Raw genomic sequence first — 22,539 nt, 5'->3', positions numbered from 1 at the left:
TGGTGTTGCTCCTGACCGGTTTTGAACCAAAACCGCCTAAAACAAATAACTAAAATGCAATCTGGTCAAAGTCACACTGCCTAGTGCGAGACTCCAGTCCGGGTTTTGTGATTTTCCAGCCGCGAAGAGACAGAGACTGGCTTATCTCTTCTTCCTTTGTGTTTGAAGGTTTGAACCTTTTTTAAGTCTGCTCCGTGGGACAATCGGCGGGAACATTCGAGAAAAACGTTTCTCTCTGCCACTTTCGTAATCCACTAATGTCTGAGGGACTAGAACCCGACTTCTCCAGTGATGAGGTGTTTAACAGCCGGTTTCCCATCCACCGCGCCTGTCGGGATGGAGATGTTGGCGCTCTGGTCTCACTGTTACAGCAGCTCTCAAACCAGGCTCATCTGACTGCTGAGGACTCGTGCTACGGATGGACCCCTATACACTGGGCTGCTCACTATGGGCAGGTAGGAATTAACGCTAATTACTAGCCAGATTAACAGATTTAGCTAACGTTACCTAGCGAAATGTAGTTTTCATTAAATATATATTGTTTTATATCTATGGGTAAAACTACGTCGGGGATGTTTTAGATTGTGTGAAGACATTCCGATCCTGCATAACTTAATATTAACGTTATAACGTTACCATAAAGTAACGTTAAGTTAACGTAAGGTTAACGTTAACTGCAGTGAACTTGAATCACTGCTTCGCTAACTTGAAGTGTCCATAAAATGGGTCAGGACAGTATAGCGACTAGCGTTAACCATGTCTAAAGGTTGATATTTTAGGGGAATAATGTGCTATTAGTGAAGTCTGCTGTTGCCCGCCGTTGTTTTTTGCCCATGGACGTATCACGTATTATGCTGTCATACAGTTGTGTCTGATTGTAACTGTACAATAAAGTTGTCTTGGTCGAAAAAAATAAATAAATAATTAACGTAACGGGTTGCAGGATTGTCATTGGTTCCAGTGGAGCCAATGGCTACACAGGCGCCAAAATAGCTCTAGGAAAACAGGAAAGTGTCTATCTGTAATGTCTGTAACCTGTAACCTGACAGGCTTCTATATATGTCTATGGTAACAGGATATATATATATATATATATATATATATATATATATATATATATATATATATATATATACAAATTATTATAAAAACATAGTATTAATAGAGTACAGTATAGTATGGGATATGAAGTGTAATATAAGGTGAAATGTAGTGATAGTATGAAACATAATGTACAGTAGCAGCATAGAATAGCATAATATAGTATAATGGCTATAAAATGGCTGGCTGGTCAGAGTGATTGGGACAGTCTGTGGTTTCCACTGCTGTTATAGTCTTGATGCAGTGCCATCCAGTGTCATGGAAACCTGGTATTTTAGCATTAAAACTCAGCAAAAAATGTCAGCAAAGGCAAATACTTCCTGTCCTTTATTTAACACCAGCATCTCTCAACCACGGGGTTGACCCTATACAGGGTCAGTTGATACTCAAACAGGGTTGTGGGAGATTTGTTACAATAAAAATGACTCAGTGCACACCAGGAGGCTCCTATCCTATGGTGTGTGATGATTGATTTGATTCTCTGTTTACCACCGGATGTTTTCAATTGTCTCATTATCGGCCTGTACTGTGTTTCCGTGCACATAGTTGGAGTGTGTGGTGTGCCTGGTGCAGATGGGTTGTGAGGTGAACACAGTGACCAGCCGATTCAACCAGACTCCCACACACACTGCAGCGTTTGGAGGACATCCTCACTGCGTTGCCTGGCTGACTCAGGCTGGAGCCGACGTGAACACACAGGTCAGTCTTCCAACACCATCCAGCAGCAGTGGAACCAGATGTAATCGTGTGCAATTACATTGAAAATGTGAAATGTGAATATGTGTCATATCGTAATCTATTGTTTTGAATCTAGAGACAGGGTTATTGAAGAGCTAATGTATAACACACATGCGAATGGATCAACACTAGTCTAATATATGAAAATAGGACCGGTGGTTTTACCATCACGAAAAGCACGCCTGTTGTCTTTTTGTCAAAATTCCATAAATCTGGATGTGGATGTTCATCAGAAATGCCTATGTCTATAGGATTACAGCTCTAACATTATTTGAGGCTAGGAATAATAACAATGAATCTACGACCGATTAACTGGTCGTTGAGAAAATATTAAAGAACGTGAATTTTAATTGATCTACTATCAATTAAAGATCGGAAATATAAACAACATGTGTATGACCAGGCTGTGCTCCCATCTGAAACTCCATCATGTTAAAATGCTAATGTTCCTTAATAGGTAGGCTAAAATCAGGACACTGTGAGCCTGAGATATTTTTTTTAGGTTCTATTGTCTTATTGCTCAGTTGATTTTTGAGCATCTTTCTTCTCTTTCGTTTTAGAGTTTGTCTTTGGCAGCGTTTCACAATAGACACATTCCTTCTGTTCCCTTTATTTCAAAGTAAGAGTGTACAGTTATCTAAGAAACTCCATCAAAGTTGAAACGCAATCCTACACATGTGCTTAATGTTTGCATCTGTACAGTATATCAGCTTCCAGGTTCTGATCTTTACCATGACGAGTGTGTCTCAAATCCTCATCTGTAGTAAAGTACTAATACCGCCAATGTTGTTATGTTTATTTTATCTGGACAAGGTGGAGCTAATTCGAATTATTTCAAACACTTAATCTGCAAAGTAACCAGCAACTATAGCTGTCAGAGAAAGAAAGTAAAGTAAACATGTCTACATTTCCCCTTTAATGTAGTGAAATAGAAGTAAATGTGCCTTGTTACTTTCCACCTCTGGCAATGATGATGTAGCGAGTGACATGTAATGAATAAAACATAAATAATACCACTGGATTACATTTAATGTCACCTAGAATCAGGGTTCAAAATTAGCACCATTTACCAGCCAAATGCTGGTAAAATATGCAAGCGGCTGGTAGATATGCTTCACTCAGTAGCCCCAAAAAAACAATGGCAATCTATTGAGTGGCTGGTTAATTCAATTAATTCAATAGCCATTTGGCTGGTGCTCCCATGTGCTGGTACTAAACATATTCAAGAATGCAATGTTGTGTTTGTAATAGCCTTTATTATAACCTTTTATAAATGGATATCCCCTAGGGTGGAACGGTTCACAAAATGTACAGTTCGGTTCATATCCCGGTTTTTGGGGGTCAGTGTTTCTCGGTTCAGTTCGCTATATTTTTTATACGTGGTGGGGGGGGTGCATTGCCGACATAAACACTTCTTCATTGTGAAATCTTTGTTAAAAGAATATGTTTTCTAATTAGTGCAAACAAAAAAATGCAGCTATGTCATTTTCATATAAAAATGGCCATCAACATGAAGTGAAGCAGCACCAGACGGGCAATAGCATGCATGTTCTTAATGGAAATATATTTTAGCAAAAGAAAAAAGTGCCACTGTGTTATTAAAAAATTTGGGATTTACTGTGTTGCGGAAATGCTGGCAAGAGGGGATATTATAAGCGCGGCTCAAGTAATGTTACATCAGTCGTATGCTGAAACTCTGCATCCACCTTACTTTTGCTATAAACCCGCCCAATGCTTTAGTTATAAATTGGCTTGTCTGTCTGAATCTGGGTGGAGAGGCTGTTTAGATGCTGCGGAGAGAAGGAGTGGCTCTGTCCTACCCGACGCTCTCCTCCTTGCGCTGTCAACGGACACACTGGCGTGGTGTCTCCGTAAATGCGCCATCATATTGGAAGTATTGCCGCTAGCATTAGCAGCACGTGCTGCACAGCGCCGGCACACAGTCGCCCATTTAATAGTGCGTTCCATTTACCTCAGAAGCCGGAGCTGGGAATGATGTTGAATGCGTTCCATTTACAAGTCCGATTTTTCATTGTGAAAATCCGACTTCCGAGTACAAATGGAACGCACTATTATCCTCCGCTTTTTTCCCGTCATTGTCAGGTAACACTAAATCCATAATGCTCCCATACAGCACACCTAAACTGACTGTCAGCTGCACTCTGTGCCTCATTCGTACCAACTGCGATTTCGCTGGGTTATCGGCTTTCCCCCCCCCCCAAGAACTTTATTTGAAGTTTATTTTTTTCTGCACAAGCCTTTTTGCCTGAAACCTTGAGGTTAAAATGAAACGGACAAAAGAAACATGCACCCGAACCGCGACTAGCGGAAAATAATCGGTTCAGATTACTTTTACTTGAACCGTTCCATCCCTAATATCCCCGGAGTTAAACATTGTGTCTTTAGGATTTTGTAGGTGAGGCTCCCATCCACAAGGCGGCTCGTTCAGGTAGCTTGGAGTGTATCCAGGTCCTGTTGATAGCAGGTGCTAAGCCACAGTAAGTATTCTGCAGGTCTGATCTCTGTGCAGCAACACAGCAGCTCTGTCATGCTGAGTTTGAAGCATAGCAGCAGCTACACATCTCACATCCCGCCTCTGCTGTTTATAGATACACTCGCTGGTTTTGGTGAGAAATCCTCCTAGCTCGGTGTCATCCTTCAAATGTCTGCCATTTACCAGCAAGAGGCGGTTTCCAGTGAAAACGTTCAAATGTAAATCCAAAGGAGTTTGTAATTTGCAACATCATTTCTGCTCAACCATTTGCATTTTCTGCGTGTTGTGCATAGTTTGATCAGAAAACTAAAGGTGACATTTACATCCTGAATAAACAACAGCACGGATTTGGCCACCAGCCCAAATGCATTTTATTTACGTCCCTTAAATTCGGACATATTTCTCAACGTTGTAGAAGCTCTGGTGCTGTGGTGTTAGTGTATTTTCTGTTGTCATATAATATCAGCGTGTTGCTCAACATCACATCAGCTGTTAGAGAGGGAACTGGCCACACTGGCAGGTCGTGTAAGTGTAAATATGCCTTTCTTCTGTCTTTGCTTCAAGGTATTGACACTCATTTCTAGAAAGTTTCTTGAACAAGGGAAACTGCACTCATTTACGTTGATTGAAGCGTAAAAATATTCCAGATTGGCCCTTTCCCTCTAAACCAGCTGATTTAAAGTGGATGTAAAGTAATGTTATTTGTGTTTGTTGTGGTTTTTTTTTGGTTTTTTTTTTTCAACAGCTGCACAGGTAAAATGTTCTCATACAGTATGCCAAATAATAGAGATAAGTCAATAAGAATGTTGACAGTATGCTAAAGCGGAAAAGCTCATGTGTTTCTGTTTACGTATGGCACACTGACAAAGAGGCATTGTTTTAACTTGGAGACAACAGAAATTCATTGCATTTATATAAGACATGTATAATTGGGGGGGGGGGGTCGTCATAGGAGGCTTGTATCATGAGGACACGCCAACAGTTTTGTTGTCATTACTTAGAATTCCTCATGGGGGCAGCAGAAACTACGCACTATAGCTTTAAAGGTAAAGCAAGAATAAATACTGTTGCATTTAACATATTTGGCCTTTTTTTTTTATTAAAAGAAGTAGGGCATAAAAGACAACATCATTTGGTAGTGTACGAACACTCAGGTATTGTATGGGCACTGATTTGGAAACATTTCAAATGTCACCCAGCCTTCAGTATCAGCGGCTTCTGCCCATGTCCATTGTGGCCTTGCAGCAAGAAAGAAGGTCAATGGATCGAATGGATCCATCAAAGTGATGGTCTAATTTTGCATTTAGTGCATGAAATCAGCTTTATATATGTATCTACGGTATTTCATTTGGTGATCACTTAAATGTTGATTGATAATTAACTGTCAAACTAACGTGGCTCTAAAGAGTCCGGCGCGGAAAACTGCATTTTTCGAGTGTACATGTCATCTCCGGTGTTATTAAATGGTTACAATTTGTTGGTGAGCTCCCCCGCCTATCAAAACATAGTTTTAGAAAGTGAATTATTGTTAGACGTGCAGCAGCTGACTGACTGTGAGGGTCTTAGTATACTCTGAAGTCCTCGGGGACCGCTAACCTGTCTCAGACTGAGGAGCTACTTTAAACAATAAAACAAGTATTAAATGTATAGTGTATTACTATTAGGCCAAAAAACATAGGAGTCCTAAAGGTAGGACTGACACAAACAGTTTTTCTCTTTAACTCAGCTACTTTTAGCCGTATCAACAGGAGCTGACAGTGGTGATAGATGATTGTAGTAGTCCAGTGATCATGAGGAACCCCCCCCCAAAAAAAAAAAAGGCTCTGTCTTTACCGGGTGTGTAAATATACAACTGTTGCTAACACGTTCAACATATGACCTTTATAAGTTGGAAATATGTCAGTTGAGATGTCAGGTTTTTCTGCTACCCCCCCTCCCCCCCAAAGACACCAATTAATCCATTAATGCAGCTCTAATATTTGCTCTCTTTTCTCCTTTCTTCAGTACAATTTGTGTTGGCTCCAACAATGAGTTGTGGTTGATTTAGACATGGAATCAGTGTCAGTAAAGAAGCATCATGAGCTTTTCAGCCTCGGGGGAACTTCACAGTCAACAATAGCGGAGGGTGTTTAGAAACTTGTAGTACCTGTTACTTTTATTTTTTTTTATTTTAAACTGTTTAATTTGTCCTAACATGTTAAATATTGAACTGAATATTTAGAGTTATGCTTTTGGATCATGTGCTATATTAAGTCAAGAAAGAATAACCATGAGCTTGATTTTCAAACTGCAAACACCCCTGCACGTTCTGATGTTTTACAGCTTTTCAATTTGAACACGATTTTCTTGAGTAATCCCAGAAAGAGGGAGCAATCCAAATAGGCACTGCAGAATCTGCCACATGTGCATCAGCGAGCATCTTACAGTTGTTCGCTTCCTACAGTTTCTGCAGCTGGCAAACTGGCGAGGTATTTCCTGCAGCGGTTGGTTTCACGTTTCAGAAAGCACTGATGATGATAGTGTTGTGTCTTGACTTGCATGCTTTACTGTGCTAACAAAGGGTGAGCTCACTGGTCGCACTTCAGGAGTTACTATAAAAACCACAGAAAGCTCAGTCTCAGCTGGAGGATTAGTTTTGCCGTAGCGGAGGGAAAGGAGCTGATGGGAAGAATCAAAGCACGTTAGGAGACGGAATAAAATGAAATGCTTCTTTTAACAGGTTCTTGGCTAAATATGATAATTTGACTGCCCTTTACGCTCCTCAGTTTCCACACAGACCTGTACAATCTGGAAAGTGTTGTTGTTGTCCTTGTGCCGATGAGCAATGGCACCGTTTGTAACACCATCCATTTAAACGTTCCGACTAGGGCTGTAAATCGATTAAAAAAATTAATCTAATTAATTACATACTCTGTGATTAATTAATCGAAATTAATCGCATACATAATTAACGGTGCCTGAACCGATACTTTTAAAAAAAAAAAAGGGTACTAAACAACACTTGGTGACATTAAAGAACAGCTTGTTTATTGCTAAGGCCATATGGTCAAAATTAAATGATTTAATAATAATGTATAACAATAACTTATTTCACTAGTAAATTGCTGTTGAACGACAAAAACAACCACCAGATGGGAAAAGGACATTTACAATAACTTCAAATGCACCACGAAGCTGTAGTTTACCAGTTTCATTGATCGCACTGCACTGTCTGTGTTGTTTCTCCGACGGCATCTACAGATTGTTACATACCAGTGTTGAATCCTCTACAGTAAAACACAGTCAAACTTTACACCGTTTAGCGTTAGCTGTCAGCATTTTAACCTTGTTTAATCCAGCTACTAGCTAACGGTAGGCTAACGTTAGTTGCTGTCGAGTATAGTGTTAACTAGCGTCACGTGCAGCGGTGTTTGTGTTTCCTGTAACGTCTGTTTCAGAGCAGCAGAGAGAAGCGCAGACATATCAGTGGCACCAGATTTTTGTCTGTATGCAAACGTCAATATGGAATGGATTAATCTGCGTTAATTTTTTTAACGCGTTATTTTTGCTCAGATTAATTAATCGAAATTAACGCGTTATTTTGACAGCCCTAGTTCCAACGTATAGTTCGGAAAGGTGTGACAAAATAGTTTCGACGCAAAGGTCCACTTGCTAGCTTTGTTCTGAGGTTTTTCGTCCGCATCACATCTGTCTTCATTAAGCGAGTGAAGCCGGGCTCAGGCGTTATCTCGTCTGACGTGGTCACGTAATAACAGATGGTCACGTGCGCGTATCCCATGATGACGTGACCGCCATGGCGACAAAACAAACTCCGCCCACTGTTGAACACGAGATGCGGTTTAAAGAAAAGCTACCCTTAAATTGAGATTTCTTTCGTCACTCGCGCTGATGCTCAACATCTGTATGATTTCCGATGTAAACTGTAGGAATTCTGACAAGTGAAGCTTCTCTCAACACCAGACAAGACACGTGTTCAGACTTACTGGAGAAGATGATCAAATAAAAAAATAAAAAAGGCCTAAAACCTATAATGAGTTGTTTTATTTATATCCGGACCGTAGAATGTTTGCTAAAACCTTTTAAACTTGAATAGCTTTAATAAAAACCCTTGCTGTTGTTCAGCACTCCCATAATGGCCACCTCTCTGTTAACAATTCATTCTCCGAAATATGCATATTAGAGCTGAACAACAAACTGCTAGTTTTAGCTCGTCACAGATGTCATAGCAGCATGCGCTGTGTGTCAGCTGATAAGCTTACATAATGGACAGAAAATGCAGTGTTTCAGAAAGTTTTTTTGTTGTTGTTTTTTTTTAAACATTCTATGGTGAAATACATGAAGAACTGAAGGTTTATGGAACAGAAGACCCTATACATTGGTCACAACTTGAGCTTTTACTTTTTTAGCTCTGGTTTTAGCTCCTTTTAGCAATAACTTAACCCCACTTTAGAGCTGGGTAAATTTTTTTCTATTCAGGGTTATCCTCAAAAACACATGTATATGTATATGACGAGATAGTATACAATGAACTAATATAAGATGATATATTGATATCCGATTTTTTTTTTATCCCTCCATGAGCAATATTAGTATTGGCACCTTAAAAATCGGCTATCAGCTAAAGAAGTAGTTCAAACTTGGAAGCTTGAATACTAGGTGTCGAAAAAAACTTCCTTTTGTTGGACCTTTTTATATTTTGTCTGGTATTGAGGAAGATACATAATATCTAAATTTGGTTATTTCAGAGCCTAGTTAGAAGATATTTCATTTTATGTAAATGGTGTAGAGCTAAGATTACTTTACTAACATTTCATAACGGGACCCTGTTCTTTATTTAAAGTGTACTTTATTGTTAATGTTTTGTACTACAGAGGATAGCTATTTTGTTAAATAGCACATATACACATACAGTGGGGAAAAAAAGTATTTAGTCAGCCATCAATTGTGCAAGTTCTCCCACTTAAAAAGATGAGAGAGGCCTGTAATTTTCATCATAGGTACACTTCAACTATGAGAGACAAAATGAGAAAAACAATCCACAAAATCACACTGTAGGATTTTTAATGAATTTATTTGCAAATTATGGTGGAAAATAAGTATTTGGTCAATAACAAAAGTTCATCTCAATACTTTGTTATATACCCTTTGTTGGCAATGACAGAGGTCAAATGTTTTCTGTAAGTCTTCACAAGGTTTTCACACACTGTTGCTGGTATTTTGGCCCATTCCTCCATGCAGATCTCCTCTAGAGCAGTGATGTTTTGGGGCTGTCGCTGGGTAACACGGACTTTCAACTCCCTCCAAAGATTTTCTATGGGGTTGAGATCTGGAGACTGGCTAGGCCACTCCAGGACCTTGAAATGCTTCTTACGAAGCCACTCCTTCGTTGCCCGGGCGGTGTGTTTGGGATCATTGTCATGCTGAAAGACCCAGCCACGTTTCATCTTCAATGCCCTTGCTGATGGAAGGAGGTTTTCACTCAAAATCTCACGATACATGGCCCCATTCATTCTTTCCTTTACACGGATCAGTCGTCCTGGTCCCTTTGCAGAAAAACAGCCTGAAAGCATGATGTTTCCACCCCCATGCTTCACAGTAGGTATGGTGTTCTTTGGATGCAACTCAGCATTCTTTCCCCTCCAAACATGATGAGTTGAGTGTTTACCAAAAAGTTCTATTTTGGTTTCATCTGACCATATGACATTCTCCCAATCCTCTTCTGGATCATCCAAATTCTCTCTAGCAAACTCCAGACGGGCCTGGACATGTACTGGCTTAAGCAGGGGGACACGTCTGGCACTGCAGGATTTGAGTCCCTGGCGACGTAGTGTGTTACTGATGGTAGCCTTTGTTACTTTGGTCCCAGCTCTCTGCAGGTCATTCATTAGGTCCCCCGTGTGGTTCTGGGATTTTTGCTCACTGTTCTTGTGATCATTTTGACCCCACGGGGTGAGATCTTGCGTTGAGCCCCGGATCGAGGGAGATTATTAGTGGTCTTGTCTGTCTTCCATTTTCTTATAATTTCTCCCACAGTTGATTTCTTCACACCAAGCTGCTTACCTATTGCAGATTCAGTCTTCCCAGCTTGGTGCAGGTCTACAATTTTGTTTCTGGTGTCCTTTGACAGCTCTTTGGTCTTGGCCATAGTGGAGTTTGGAGTGTGACTGTTTGAGGTTGTGGACAGGTGTCTTTTATACTGAAAACAAGTTCAAACAGGTGCCATTAATACAGGTAACGAGTGGAGGACAGAGGAGCCTCTTAAAGAAGAAGTTACAGGTCTGTGAGAGCCAGAAATCTTGCTTGTTTGTAGGTGACCAAATACTTATTTTTCCGAGGAATTTGCAAATAAATTCATTAAAAATCCTACAATGTGATTTTCTGGATTTTATTTTTCTCATTTTGTCTCTCATAGTTGAAGTGTACCTATGATGAAAATTACAGGCATCTCTCATCTTTTTAAGTGGGAGAACTTGCACAATTGGTGGCTGACTAAATACTTTTTTGCCCCACTGTATAGGCACATTCTATAAGAAGTGAGGTATAATTTTAGCGGCCCACCAGTAATATTTTATTAATTTAGCTAAATGAATGTGTTGCAGGGTAGATTGTCAAGACCAGAACACATTTGGGCCACGATAATCTCTCCCTGCAATAGTAAAGCCCTCTTACTTCTTACAGGCTTTAATTTGGTCAGTGTAAACCTAAGCCAGTCAGTGATGAGTGCAGGATGCTGTTAGAGATGAAACACTGTGATGTCTGAGAGGGAGCAGCTTGTCTCACCCTTCCCTGTTCTTCGTTCAGTTTAAGGAATGCCAGCGGGCAGACAGCAGCAGAGCTGGCCCACGCTCATGGCTTCCTCGACTGTTTCCGCCTCATGTCCAAAACCAAGAAGCACCTGCTGCAGCTCAGTGGACTCCATGTGACTGGAGTACAGAATGGAAACGGTGCCCCATGTGGTCAGGGCCTGCTCAGCAGAAAGAGGCTGCTGACAGCGGCAGACACTGGTCACATGAAGAAAGCCAGGGGAGCTGATAGTAAGACATTTGTTGGCTCTTTGTATTGCACTTCATACTGTGAGCTTAACCGATACAGCGCTGCGTCTTCGCCCAGAAAAAGAAAAAGGATATTGAAAAGAGCAAGAGACTGTTTTGTTTTTTTAAGCGTGAAGGCTACCGTAGCTGTAATACGTACTTTGAACTGCGTGGCACGAGAGAGTTGATCGCGATATATGATCTCAACGCTAGATGGGAGAAATTCCTACACATTGGACCTTTAAGAGTGCATTAAAGACAACAACATACAATAAATGATATAAGCCATGGCGTGCTCCTCACTCTGCATCAATGACCATATAAGCATGAGCATGCAATAACAAAAAAGATTTCCTGCTTCAGATTTGTAATAAAAGACTCGTCTTTTATGCCTTTTTAAACTGATTGATTTAGGCTTTATGTTCAGGTTTGATGGTGTACAAAGAGAGAGATCCCAACCCAAATTTTATGACACGTTTAACTAGTATTGTCAGAAAATGATTATCCCTACTGTTTGGTGCGCAGGAGTACATGGCGTTGTCGTTTCCAACCCAGCCATTTCAAAGCATGGAGAAGAGCACAAACAGAAATGTCTCCTATGAAATAACCCAAAGTGTTGTAACTTTGGTATAAAATGTGTTTCTGTAGGACCCCCATCACTCATACGGCGAAAATAAGTACAGTCAAAGTGGCGATAATACATATTCCTGTGGAACCCCTGTTCTATATATATAATATTATAACTCTGTTATGAAATAGCCAAGCACACCCAATCTTAGAAAACAGTGACACATTCCCATCAGAATTTCCCAAGCTGTTCTTCTTGTCTCATTTAAAAAAAAAGAAATATATATATATATACTCAAATACAAGTTAATTGGTATTGGTAAAAACCTAATGTTATTAGCTTAACCAAACTAGCTAAACTAGAAACAACTCTGATTCGAGATATAGACTATGAACAGCTATTTGATGTCATTTCCATGCAGCTTTCTTTACCATTCTCACTGTCTCCTGCTGCAGATGTTTTGGTACAGATGCAGGGCAGTGGAGGTGAGGAGCTGGAGAGCATGAACATGGAGTCTGCACAGGAGCTCAACTCAGGTGGGACTGGAGCTGCGTGTGTGTGTGATTGTAACAGATGTATTTGCTGATAAAACAAAGAATACAAAATAATAAAGTACAATGTCGCATGGACTGCTTTTAAAGACAATTTGTTTTGTTATTAAAAGCAGATGACAACACCGAAGCCACCACCAATGGCCATTATCAAACACTGCCTCACGCTGACCAGGATGGCCGTGAGACACCCAAAAGCATCTCCTCACCGCCTTCCGCTCCAGCCAATCAGCAGCCGGCGTCAGCAGCAGCACCTGCTCAGCATGCTGACATGTGTGGTTCCCTGCATCTGACCGGCAGTCCCAGCAGCTGCGTGTCCCACCGCCCGCCCCGGCAGGGGCTGATAGGAGCAGACTGTGGGGACTTCCTGCATTACGGACACTACCACGGCTTCGGAGACACCGCGGAGGAGCTGAGCGACAGCGGCTGCCTCGACTACAGCAGCGGAATCCGAGCTGAGCACAGATACAAGCAGGCTGTGGCCGGCACCATCCGCCTCTACCACGACTCGTAAAGGACACACATCACAGAGGATTGCCTTTCACAGCCAGCCTCCTGGAAACAGGGAAGCACTGTTCTTTTATATGCCTTCTCTTAACTCGCGTTAAAGAACACTCTCACATTTTGGGGAATAATTCATTTGCTGGCAAACCCAGAGTCACTCCTACTACTACTACTACTACTACTACTGCAGACATCCGGGACATGTTTAACCTCGTTTGATGTAATATTCCAAACCCAAAGTTCACTCACTAGCTTTTTCAATCATCAGCTCACGGTCTTCATCAGTGGATGGAGCTTGCTGGAGAAAGATCAGGGACAGCATTCACATCCGACACCAATGATAATCTTTGAACAGAGACGGGGCTTACGATCACACTCCCCACCCCATATCGGAAAGCCTACCTTCACCAAAAGAGAAAGAACTCAGACGCTAATTAGTACAGTCTAATTAACATATTGTATTCCAATATAGTCAAACTAAGTAACAGTGTGTACCATATACATTATGTACCATTGTCATAGTTTATACATTTGCGTTGTGCATTGCTTTGTGCAACAGTGTACATCACACTCAAAGATCTAGAACCCAGTCAGTCAGAACTGAAATAAACCCAGGTGTGTCTTGGGTAAAGTGGTGAATAGCTTTTTTTTTTTTTTTTTTACTTTTGCTCAGCTAGGTTTAACATAGCTCTGTACTGGAAGTACAGAAATTAGCGACAATAATACAATTTTTTGAAGTTCGTGAAGTTTTCTGTTGTCCTGGAGATGGATCGCTTTTGTCTGACTCTGAGTATTACAGCTTTTTCCTCAAAATGTTAGACTGCTCCTTTAATGCTAGCGTTTGCAAGTCGAACGTCGGATTTACACGAAATGGTCTGAAACATCCCCGCTCCATACGTTGCATTGTAAAAAGCACCATTTTCTCTTTAAACCAATCACAATCGTCTCGGGAGTTTGCTAAGCGCCGGATGGAGCCACGGTGCTGCAAAAATAGCCTTGGGAAGGAACTCGTTTTGGTGGAACGTTGTGTACGTTCATCATGGATATAGACTAGCACCTGTGTGACCAATAGACAGTTTCTACAAGGCCAGTGTTGTTTAATTATTACCTGCGTTACCTTCTCCATTAATCCTCACCGAAGTATAAAGAGACACACAATATTTTCTCCAATGTATTTCTGTATGTACGACATTGATCTTTCTGTCTCTGCTACTGCTGGCTGGTTTGCACTGTTAAGGGCTGTGTGTGTGTGTGTGTGTGTGTGTGTGTGTGTGTGTGTGTGTAGCTGTCCTCTCTGAATGTGGCCTGATCTGCCGTACCTTCATCAGCGAGGAACTACTGCACTGACAATCCTTGCAAGCCTCGATCTACCAAAGGGAACGTTAATGGTTTTTATTTTGACATAATTTGTTATTTATGTTTTAGAGCAGATGAACCGCTTTTTGATTAAATAATGTACTGTAATTTTATAAAACATACTGTAGGCTTTTTGGGAATCTTTCGGATGTTGTATCTGAAGGAACGCCTTTTTTTGGAAACACTACGTCAGCTGTGTGGGAATGTGCACCGCTGCTTTTGACCGTTTTTATACTTGTTCTGGTTTTGCCTCTTTTGCTATTAAACATGTTTTGCAGTTTCATAAAAATGGTACAAGGTGTGAGTCTTTGATTTTTTTGTGATGTGTGCTGCTACTAAACTCGAGTAAAGTCATTACAACCAAGAAAAAAATAATTGAAAATGCTTTATTTCCTATCTGAAATATAATAAAAAAATATCACTAAAAAAAATGGCAAAATGCAGAATACAAAAGAGGGTATGAATTACAATATATATACAATATAAAAAGCTGTAAGATTGTGAGTGTGAATCACTTCCCCAGATCCAGTTGAATAGTCTTCTGCAGACTGGCTAAGCTGGCGTCCAGAGCTGCCAGGCCATCTCTGAACGCCGTCTCGTCTCTTGTGTCAAAGGTCGACCGTGACCTCGTGCTCCGATCGGACCACGCGGATTCCACGTCGCACTGGGACAGCGTGGAGTTCAACCCGTGTGACTGGCCTTCGTCTGAACGATGCGATCGGTCGACATGAGAGTTTTGGTGATGGGCTGAGTCTTTGGGTTTGTCACCGCGCTGAGATCTGACGTCGGGGTGCGATAATGCGTCTCTCGGCTGGACTGAGCTCAGTTTCTTCTGCTCTAGTGCGGAGTTTCCTTCTCTCTCTGCGGCCGCGCGCACGTGCTCAGCGTGCGTTGGCTCCGGCTGGCCCAGAGACATCAGGAACTGGATGATGCGGTCGGTGGGGGGCTCTGCTGGATCCTGTCTGTGCTGGTATTGGTTAAAATGTTGTTTTGTTGGCACAGTGTCTAAAACTGAGCTGTCAACAGATGATGGACAATTTAACCAATCCTGATACTGAAGAATCCTGAAACAGACAGAGGAGAGGAGAAATTGGGGGTTCATGGTGACTTTCTCACAATCATGTGCTACGCTCACATTTTCTCTATTAAAAAAAAGGCATTCTTGTGGTCAAGGAGCTTTCAACACTAAAATTTTTGCACTCTCATTATGGAAGAGACCCAGAGAGAACAAACCCACCATCCACACAAACATTTACACAGTAACACACACACACCTACCTTTTAAGGTTTCCTATCTCTTCCAGTCTTTGCTGGGCAAGTGACTCCAACTCCCTCTTCTCTCGCTCACTGTCCAGCAACCTGCTTCTAGTGGCCTCTAAGTCTACACACACACACACACACACATTTGCATTACATAAATAACCCCACCAATGTCCTCATCATTGCTCTTCTATATAATTTGCGTTTATTGATCAGCTCAAAGCGATCACACGTGGTTAGAGCAATGTGAGGAGAAGTTAGAGCATCAGCAAGTAGTGGTCTCAGTGAGACTGCATGTGGCATGATCACATAGTGGATCTCGGGACGTCTGAACCTGTTTTGAGGACTGTATTATCTGCTTCTCTGTCTGTCAGCTGTCTCTGTGAGTCCTGAAGGGCTTTCCGTAGTTCTGCGAGGTCATCCTGGAGGTCTTGCAGTCGGGACTGAGCGGTCGCGAGATCCTCCTGCAAAGTCAACACTGTGGAGAGACACACAGGATTCAGAAACTACAAATACATCCCTTTAGTCCTAAAAGTAAACTTGAACACAGAGAACAACAAAGACACACACACAGGCTTTACCTTCTGAGTTACAGAGTGTATCCATATTCTGTTGCCTCTCAGCTTTCTCCTTTAACTGCTGGTTAAGAATCCTCACACGTCTGGACACACACACACACACACACACACACACACACACACACACACACACACAATTGTGTGCTTTTAAGAGTTTTGCCTCTTGTGTGTTTGTGTGGTCTGTTCTCTTCCATATCTGGAGATATGGAGAGGAGACCATGTGGCTCTGGTTCAATCCGTTAAGCAACACAAGTTGTGATTTGTGATATTGGGCTATATAATGAATGAAACTGTCTTGACATACAATGCGATCACTGAGGTGGGTACACACAGACATCGGTTACCACCAGCTGGAGCTTGAAGTGAAAGATGAGGTACCTGCGGAGCTTAGCGTTCTGGCTGTGTAGCGGTGAGAGGTCCGGTGCAGTCGGGATGTTTGAGCCATCAGCAATCATCAGTGGTGAAGACACCGTGTGCTCCAGATGACTGAGCAGCCTCTCTGCTACACTGCCTAGACAGAGACACACACACACACTATGTTTTTTATGGTCTCCATGTCACAGCAAGAGGGGGAATGCAACACTGTAAACTGTATCATACAGGGCAGGAAAGATGCTGAAAACGGTGAGAGCTTCTGTTGAGAAAGGACAGCTAAAGTCGAGTAAAACAAGGTTTTGACATCGAAATAAGCTCTTCGGAGATGCATTCCCACGTTTGCTACTGAGAAAGGTTTTCAAGGCCCTCAAGCACTTTGTTTACAGACGTTCACTCCAGGTGCAAACTTCACTAATAGTGAAATGTGATCACGTAATATTCTGCTTTTACGTATACATTTACCTGTATAGTGAAGCTCACTGTACATAAATGGCTGAGGCACGTTCCAGTTAGACCCATTCAGATAAATAATATATTTGTATGGAATACAGGTTTGAATATCTCTGAATAGATCATCTTCGTGGCAAGAACTGAGCTCTGAAGTGGACATTTCAGACATCGCAGTAGATAGGTCGATATATTATTGTGTCGGTAGATTCTGTGCTGACAGACAGCCGTGTTACCTTGTCCAGAGATCAGAGCCTTGAGTTCGGCAAGCAGATACTGTACGGTCTTCAATTTCACTTCTTTCTCTGCACTGCAGTCCTCCCCACTGTGTGCGTCCTGAGGGACTTTATCAACTTTTCCAAGCTCTAGCTGCATGTTTGACATCTTCAAGGCACAGGCGTTTATGTGCGAGTGTGTGTGTCGGACAGCTGCGTGCGGGTCTGCGGCAGTGCTTTGGGCACTGAGGTCTCTCACAGGAACAATCTCCTCTTCTCTGTCGCACTCGGCCTTACAACGTGTGCGTGGAGCTTCAGAAGCAGCCTGGCAGTCGTTCTGAGGGAGAGGCAGCTGGCCTGAGTGAGGGTTGGGCTGAGGTGGATGGACTGAGGGCTGGGGTGAAGAGATGGAGGTCTGGGGCTCGGGTGGAGGGTTGGTGGCAGGGAGATGCTGCAGTTTTGGGCTGGGTGAAGAAGGGACGCGAGACTGCAGCAGGGTGGGAGGGTGTTTCTGAGGTGGATGGAGCTTCACTTGTGAGTGTGCAGCTGGGACAGCAGACTGATGAGATGTTCTTGGAGTTGTGCTGCCTGACTGACAGCTCTTCTGGTCTAGAGGTGGAGATGAAGGGAATGTGTAGCAGCATTAGGCAGGTGTGTAACAGAGGACTGTGCCAGCCTGGTTTCTGAGACATCGCCACTGATATTCCAGCTGCACCCACCCGCCTCGTCCCACAACCGCTGCCTGCAAAAGTCGGTTGTCTTCATTCTTGACTGAATCGTTCTCACATTCTCATATGAACAATGACTGGGAGCTGAGTACACATACCAAATTAATATGGTTTTTTTTTTATATATCCCACTTTAGGGAATCAGGTGAGCTAGGTGAGCTAGGGAATTGCTTATAGCACTACCATCTAGAAAGGCGCCAAAGAAAGAGAAGACATTTTTTTTTGTAATTCATTTCAGGCACCCAATCTACTTTCAAGTATGTCACACTGATGTCCAATGCTGCATTACATTGTAAAAAGAAATGTGGGGGACACTCTGCTGGTTGACCTGTTGCTAATTTTGTGACGCTGCAATAGTACTTGTAAGGATGACGTATGACCCATGTTCCGTACAAACAGGACTAAACTCATAACTGGGATAAGGAATATTGGCTAAGAGTGCGGTTGCGACCTAAACTAGTCATGTAGTGGCCAGAACAGGGACAGGGACTAGTGTAAAAAAGGTACTAACTGAGAGGTTGTTGATGTTATGAACCAAAGTTGAGTGCGAGTCGGACACCAAAATGTCTACAAACGGCCCCGTTAATTACAACATTAGGTGCTTGAGTTGCCGTCGCTAGTCAATCAAGGGCAACAATGGAAATACATCTTGGGCTTTATTGTGTCATCTTTGACATATGTCACAACGTCAAATAACTAAACACATACACTCACTTACCTGTACTCTTGATGGTTTTCTTTATTCGTGAGGTAGATGGTCTTGATTTAGCTGCTCCACCCTTCACTGCTTTGGGAAGGCCTGGCAAGGCGCACACGCACACACACACGTGCTTTTAAGAGTTTTGTAACACCTGACACTGCTCAATGTACTTGTGTTTACAATATATTGATATTTTTTGTACTCTCAGAGTGCCCTACTGGTTAATTCATGTATTTGAGTATTAATTCAATGCGAGTCTGTTTGTCCAACCAACATGCTAAACACCCAAAGATATAAATGATAGAAAACAGATATGAAGCAGAGAGAAGTAGAAAATCTTCAGAGTGGAGAAGTTGGCATTTTTTGTTAGATTAAAACGGATTATGAAATTGTTCTTTTCTCTTAAATCGACTAAACAAATCGATCAAATGACTGTTTCAGCATCACTTACAACAAACTAGTGGCTGCTCTGTTCACGACCATTTAGTTAGGAAACCCAACTGACCTGTCTTCTCAGCCTGAAGGATGCCACTGAGCAAGGCAGCACACCGGTCTAGACCCTTATGGAGAGACGTAACCTGAGGGGACAGAACAGCTGTGAGTATCACGAACACATTCCACCTCCACTTTAAGGACGTCCACGTGTAGTCAGGATCCTAAGTCAGAGGGGGAATAGATGTCAATAAGTCATAGCCTTCATAGCCTATATTACATTTGTTCAGCTTTAGTCGGACAGGGGCCAGCTACTGAAGATGAAAAATATAGTTGAAGATTTAAAATATCCTTATCCTGCTCAAAATGTCCTCTTGCGTTTTGTGCTGACTGTAAATCTGTTCACTGCACTACCTGGTCTTCAGAGTCTGTGGAGTACAGAGAGTAGGCTGGTTCAGGGCAGGCTGCTGGTCCTGGTTTTGGAGACACTCTAACAACACAGAGAAGCACAGGACATCATAAGAATGGGGGGAGTGCTAACAGGAACGTAACAGTGAGAAGTATGCAAGTATAAAAAAAAAAACTGAACTATAGCCATGAGCTGCGATGATCGGGGTCCTAGCACATTGCAAGCATTTGGATGGTTGTTTCATATTTCATTGACAACGTGCAACCCACCAAGCGATGTTGGCGTTTATTAGAAGTTTTACGGTTTTTGCAGCACAAACACTTTTGAAACACAGAAAAAGAAAGAAGATGGAAGACAAAAAAACAATAGGGCTCGAGCAGCGAGCTTTGCTCCCTAATGAAGGCCAGTGTACTCACCGTCTCCTGGCCAGCTGCCCTTTGACTCCACCCGTCAGCCTCCCTGACGTCACCACCTGCCGGTCACAAACCAATTTCCCAACAGTTGTAGCACTGAAGCATCCTGACATTCTTAAAAAAACCTGTGTGTGAGACAGTTCTGTCCACGTGCCTGTCACTGTGAGAGCTACCTGCCAATCAATACTGGGCAGAAAGAACCACTGGAGCTGTGGCATAAATACACTTCTAGTTTAGAAAAATACATGTTGTATTCATTACCCTGGCTTGCAGCCTGGAATGAAGTTCCTTACATCCCCAAATGTCTGTAAAATAAAATCATAAACTACTTGTGCAGTGTCTACACTGCATATTATACTACTGGTATGGATATATTGTCGTTTTTTTTCTAGAAATGCTCAATGGACGTATTATATTTTCTGGGTAAAAACATTTTACAGACATCCTTATTTGATTCCATACCAGGCTGTGTGGGAGTCCCAGCTGGTCCAGCTTTTACTCAACCCTACATCCCAAATCTGAGCTCACATTTACACCAGTAAGGTGTAAGCACTACCAAGGAGCCAAGTCATTATATTATTGGAACATATTTGATGTTTATAACATGCATGATGTTATGCTAGGTTGCACTTTGGACTTTATACTACTTGCACTTTTTTTTTTTTTCATTGCACTTTGCAAACTTAACGTTTGCTATTCATTCTTTTTTAGTGTCTTTGTTGTTGCCCTATGTGCAGTATGTTTCTTGTTGCTTGTTGTTGATGATAGTGTGTAGCCATAGACGCTATACAGTCTATGTGTGTAGCCTACAGCACGTTTCTGCCATGTTTTCTGTTTTTAATGCTGCACCTGAATTCCCCCCTGGGGACAATAAAGACGTATTTTAATTTTATTTAATTTTTAATTATATAATTATAACCTTCATTTAGTCATTTTGAATGCAAGTCTGTCAGATATACTTTTTTTAAAGTATGCATTTTGCATTGTTAACGCTTATATTACGCGACACAACTACAGCCCTGCAATTTACTATGCAACACCATAGATTGTTTTCTTCTAACAATTGATAAACAACAAACAATACATCTAAAAATGTTCACTACAACCGCATTTTCGTTGCAAAAAGTCACATATATCTAAATAATTATTATATCTTAGCAAAAAGTTGAAAAATGTTGCGTTTACTTCACACAAGGGCAGCTATTTTCCCCTGTTGCCATGGGAACGTTATGAAGTGCCGTCATTACGCGACGTGAACATCGTCGAAAAGCTGCAAACCTCGCGATGAAGCCATGATGAAACCGCAGTTTTTGCAAGTTCCCGCACTTTCATCGCATAAAATTGCATAAATATCCCGCATATTCCATCGCATTTTTTTAAGAAAACGTGCCGCATAATCAAGGAGTTTTGCCCGCAACAATCACAAAAAAACTCCTGACTAGCTTCAACTTCAAAGCAGTGTCATGGAGTAACGTTAGATTAACCCACTGGTTATACTGTTGACCTACGAATGTGTCATGTATCCACGCATACAGCAGAGTAACACACTTAACGTGGACACACTTAAAACCGTATTAGATCTCTCCTGTGTCTTTGTGAAGCTACTCTTACAGATCCAATCTCTGCTGCCGTCTTTGTGACGCTAACGTTACTCCAATGACAATAAACAGCTAGTTATGCGTCAGTTGTGTATTAAGTCAAATGTACTGTAGTCGGTTAACGTTACCTTGCTTTTAGCAGTTCCTTTCATGGCGAAATACAGCAGCTTCAGTCAACTAACGCTACCACCTTGCAAAATTTGATTTCTGTGGGGTCAATCACAATGGCGACTGTTTTGACTATTCTAGCTATACTGACGATAGCTGAGCTGATAGGTTTAAAGCGTGTTGTCGGCTTTTTTTTAATTATTTCTACAGCTTCCGGTTAAAGCACAAGTTTAAAACGGAAAACATGTAGCTGACCAATCAAAATGACACGGAAAGCCACACACTCAAAGTGGGCGGAGCTGCAGGCTGAGTTAAGCCTAGCATACTGTGTACAGTATGTTACATGGACTAATCACAGAAACACGGGCTGTTTGGATAATGAACCAATCTAGAAGTTATGTTATGACCATTGATTAGAACTAGTTCAACTTGATCAACTACATTTTGTCCGTTAGCTTAACTTGTCCACAACCGTTTCTATGGAGACGACGCCAGCCACCTCAGAGGCGCGAAAAACAAAACACCTTAAATTCATTAAGTAGTACTATAGACTGTACTCAAGTACTCATACCACACTGTAAAAATACTCCACAACTTTATTGTGAGATCAGAAAACAGCCCTGTTTCCATCTGATCCAAGGCGGGTTTTAAACAGACTGTATAATATGGTTTTAAATCGTTTATTTAGCTTAAGAAGTACAGTTGTCTCAACTCAAAGGAACGGTCAAAATCACCAAATTTGGAGATACATGATTTAACATGGAAGGGTATTTTAAAAAGCGGTCAGCCGAATGTATGAGTAAAAAGTGCACTCTTCGCCTTTGAAATGTAGTGGAATAGAAGTAGAAAGGAAAATACTCCTTTGCAGAGCAGCACAAGGAAATACATTAATAAATATAATAGTGGAGGAGTCTTGCCATTTAGGATCTTTAA

General features: G+C 41.7%; 2 protein-coding genes across 3 annotated transcripts; one reads left to right on the top strand and one right to left on the bottom strand.

Annotated features, from left to right (window-relative positions):
• Positions 1 to 141: 141 nt before the first annotated feature.
• ankrd10a (ankyrin repeat domain 10a) lies at positions 142 to 14,644 on the top strand. 2 transcript variants are annotated; one of them, XM_078243305.1, is made up of 6 exons: positions 142 to 455; positions 1,648 to 1,800; positions 4,246 to 4,337; positions 11,135 to 11,367; positions 12,388 to 12,468; positions 12,597 to 14,644. In XM_078243305.1, exons 1-6 carry the CDS (start codon positions 258 to 260, stop codon positions 12,995 to 12,997), a joined length of 1,158 nt encoding a protein of 385 aa, XP_078099431.1. In that variant the 5' UTR covers positions 142 to 257; the 3' UTR covers positions 12,998 to 14,644. The 2 variants fall into 2 exon arrangements, with proteins under 2 accessions (XP_078099431.1, XP_078099432.1); XM_078243306.1 differs by having other exon boundaries at positions 144 to 455; positions 12,600 to 14,644.
• A 71-nt stretch (positions 14,645 to 14,715) lies between these two features.
• ccdc14 (coiled-coil domain containing 14) lies at positions 14,716 to 21,818 on the bottom strand. The gene is made up of 11 exons (XM_078243301.1): positions 21,627 to 21,818; positions 19,904 to 19,959; positions 19,493 to 19,568; positions 19,152 to 19,224; positions 18,665 to 18,745; positions 17,240 to 17,827; positions 16,560 to 16,692; positions 16,185 to 16,264; positions 15,938 to 16,081; positions 15,622 to 15,724; positions 14,716 to 15,407 (listed from the first exon to the last, which is right to left on the bottom strand). The coding sequence occupies exons 1-11, from the start codon at positions 21,648 to 21,650 to the stop codon at positions 14,855 to 14,857; spliced, it is 1,911 nt and encodes a 636-aa protein (XP_078099427.1). The 5' UTR covers positions 21,651 to 21,818; the 3' UTR covers positions 14,716 to 14,854.
• Between the last annotated feature and the right edge of the window lie 721 nt (positions 21,819 to 22,539).

The sequence above is a fragment of the Sander vitreus genome, chromosome 24 (assembly GCF_031162955.1).
Source record: "Sander vitreus isolate 19-12246 chromosome 24, sanVit1, whole genome shotgun sequence".
Taxonomy (NCBI): domain Eukaryota; kingdom Metazoa; phylum Chordata; class Actinopteri; order Perciformes; family Percidae; genus Sander; species Sander vitreus.
Note: the sequence above shows the minus strand (reverse complement) of the source record. Positions and strands in the feature narration are given on the sequence as shown.

Coding starts and splice junctions, on each gene's coding strand:
- ankrd10a (XM_078243305.1), top strand. CDS start 258: ATGTCTGAGGGACTAGAACCCGACTTCTCCAGTGATGAGGTGTTTAAC. Junction 4,338..11,134: donor ATAGCAGGTGCTAAGCCACA/GTAAGTATTCTG, acceptor TTCTTCGTTCAG/TTTAAGGAATGCCAGCGGGC. Junction 12,469..12,596: donor TGCACAGGAGCTCAACTCAG/GTGGGACTGGAG, acceptor TGTTATTAAAAG/CAGATGACAACACCGAAGCC.
- ccdc14 (XM_078243301.1), bottom strand. CDS start 21,650: ATGAAAGGAACTGCTAAAAGCAAG. Junction 16,265..16,559: donor CAGAACGCTAAGCTCCGCAG/GTACCTCATCTT, acceptor GTGTGTGTCCAG/ACGTGTGAGGATTCTTAACC. Junction 15,408..15,621: donor GAGATAGGAAACCTTAAAAG/GTAGGTGTGTGT, acceptor TGTCTGTTTCAG/GATTCTTCAGTATCAGGATT.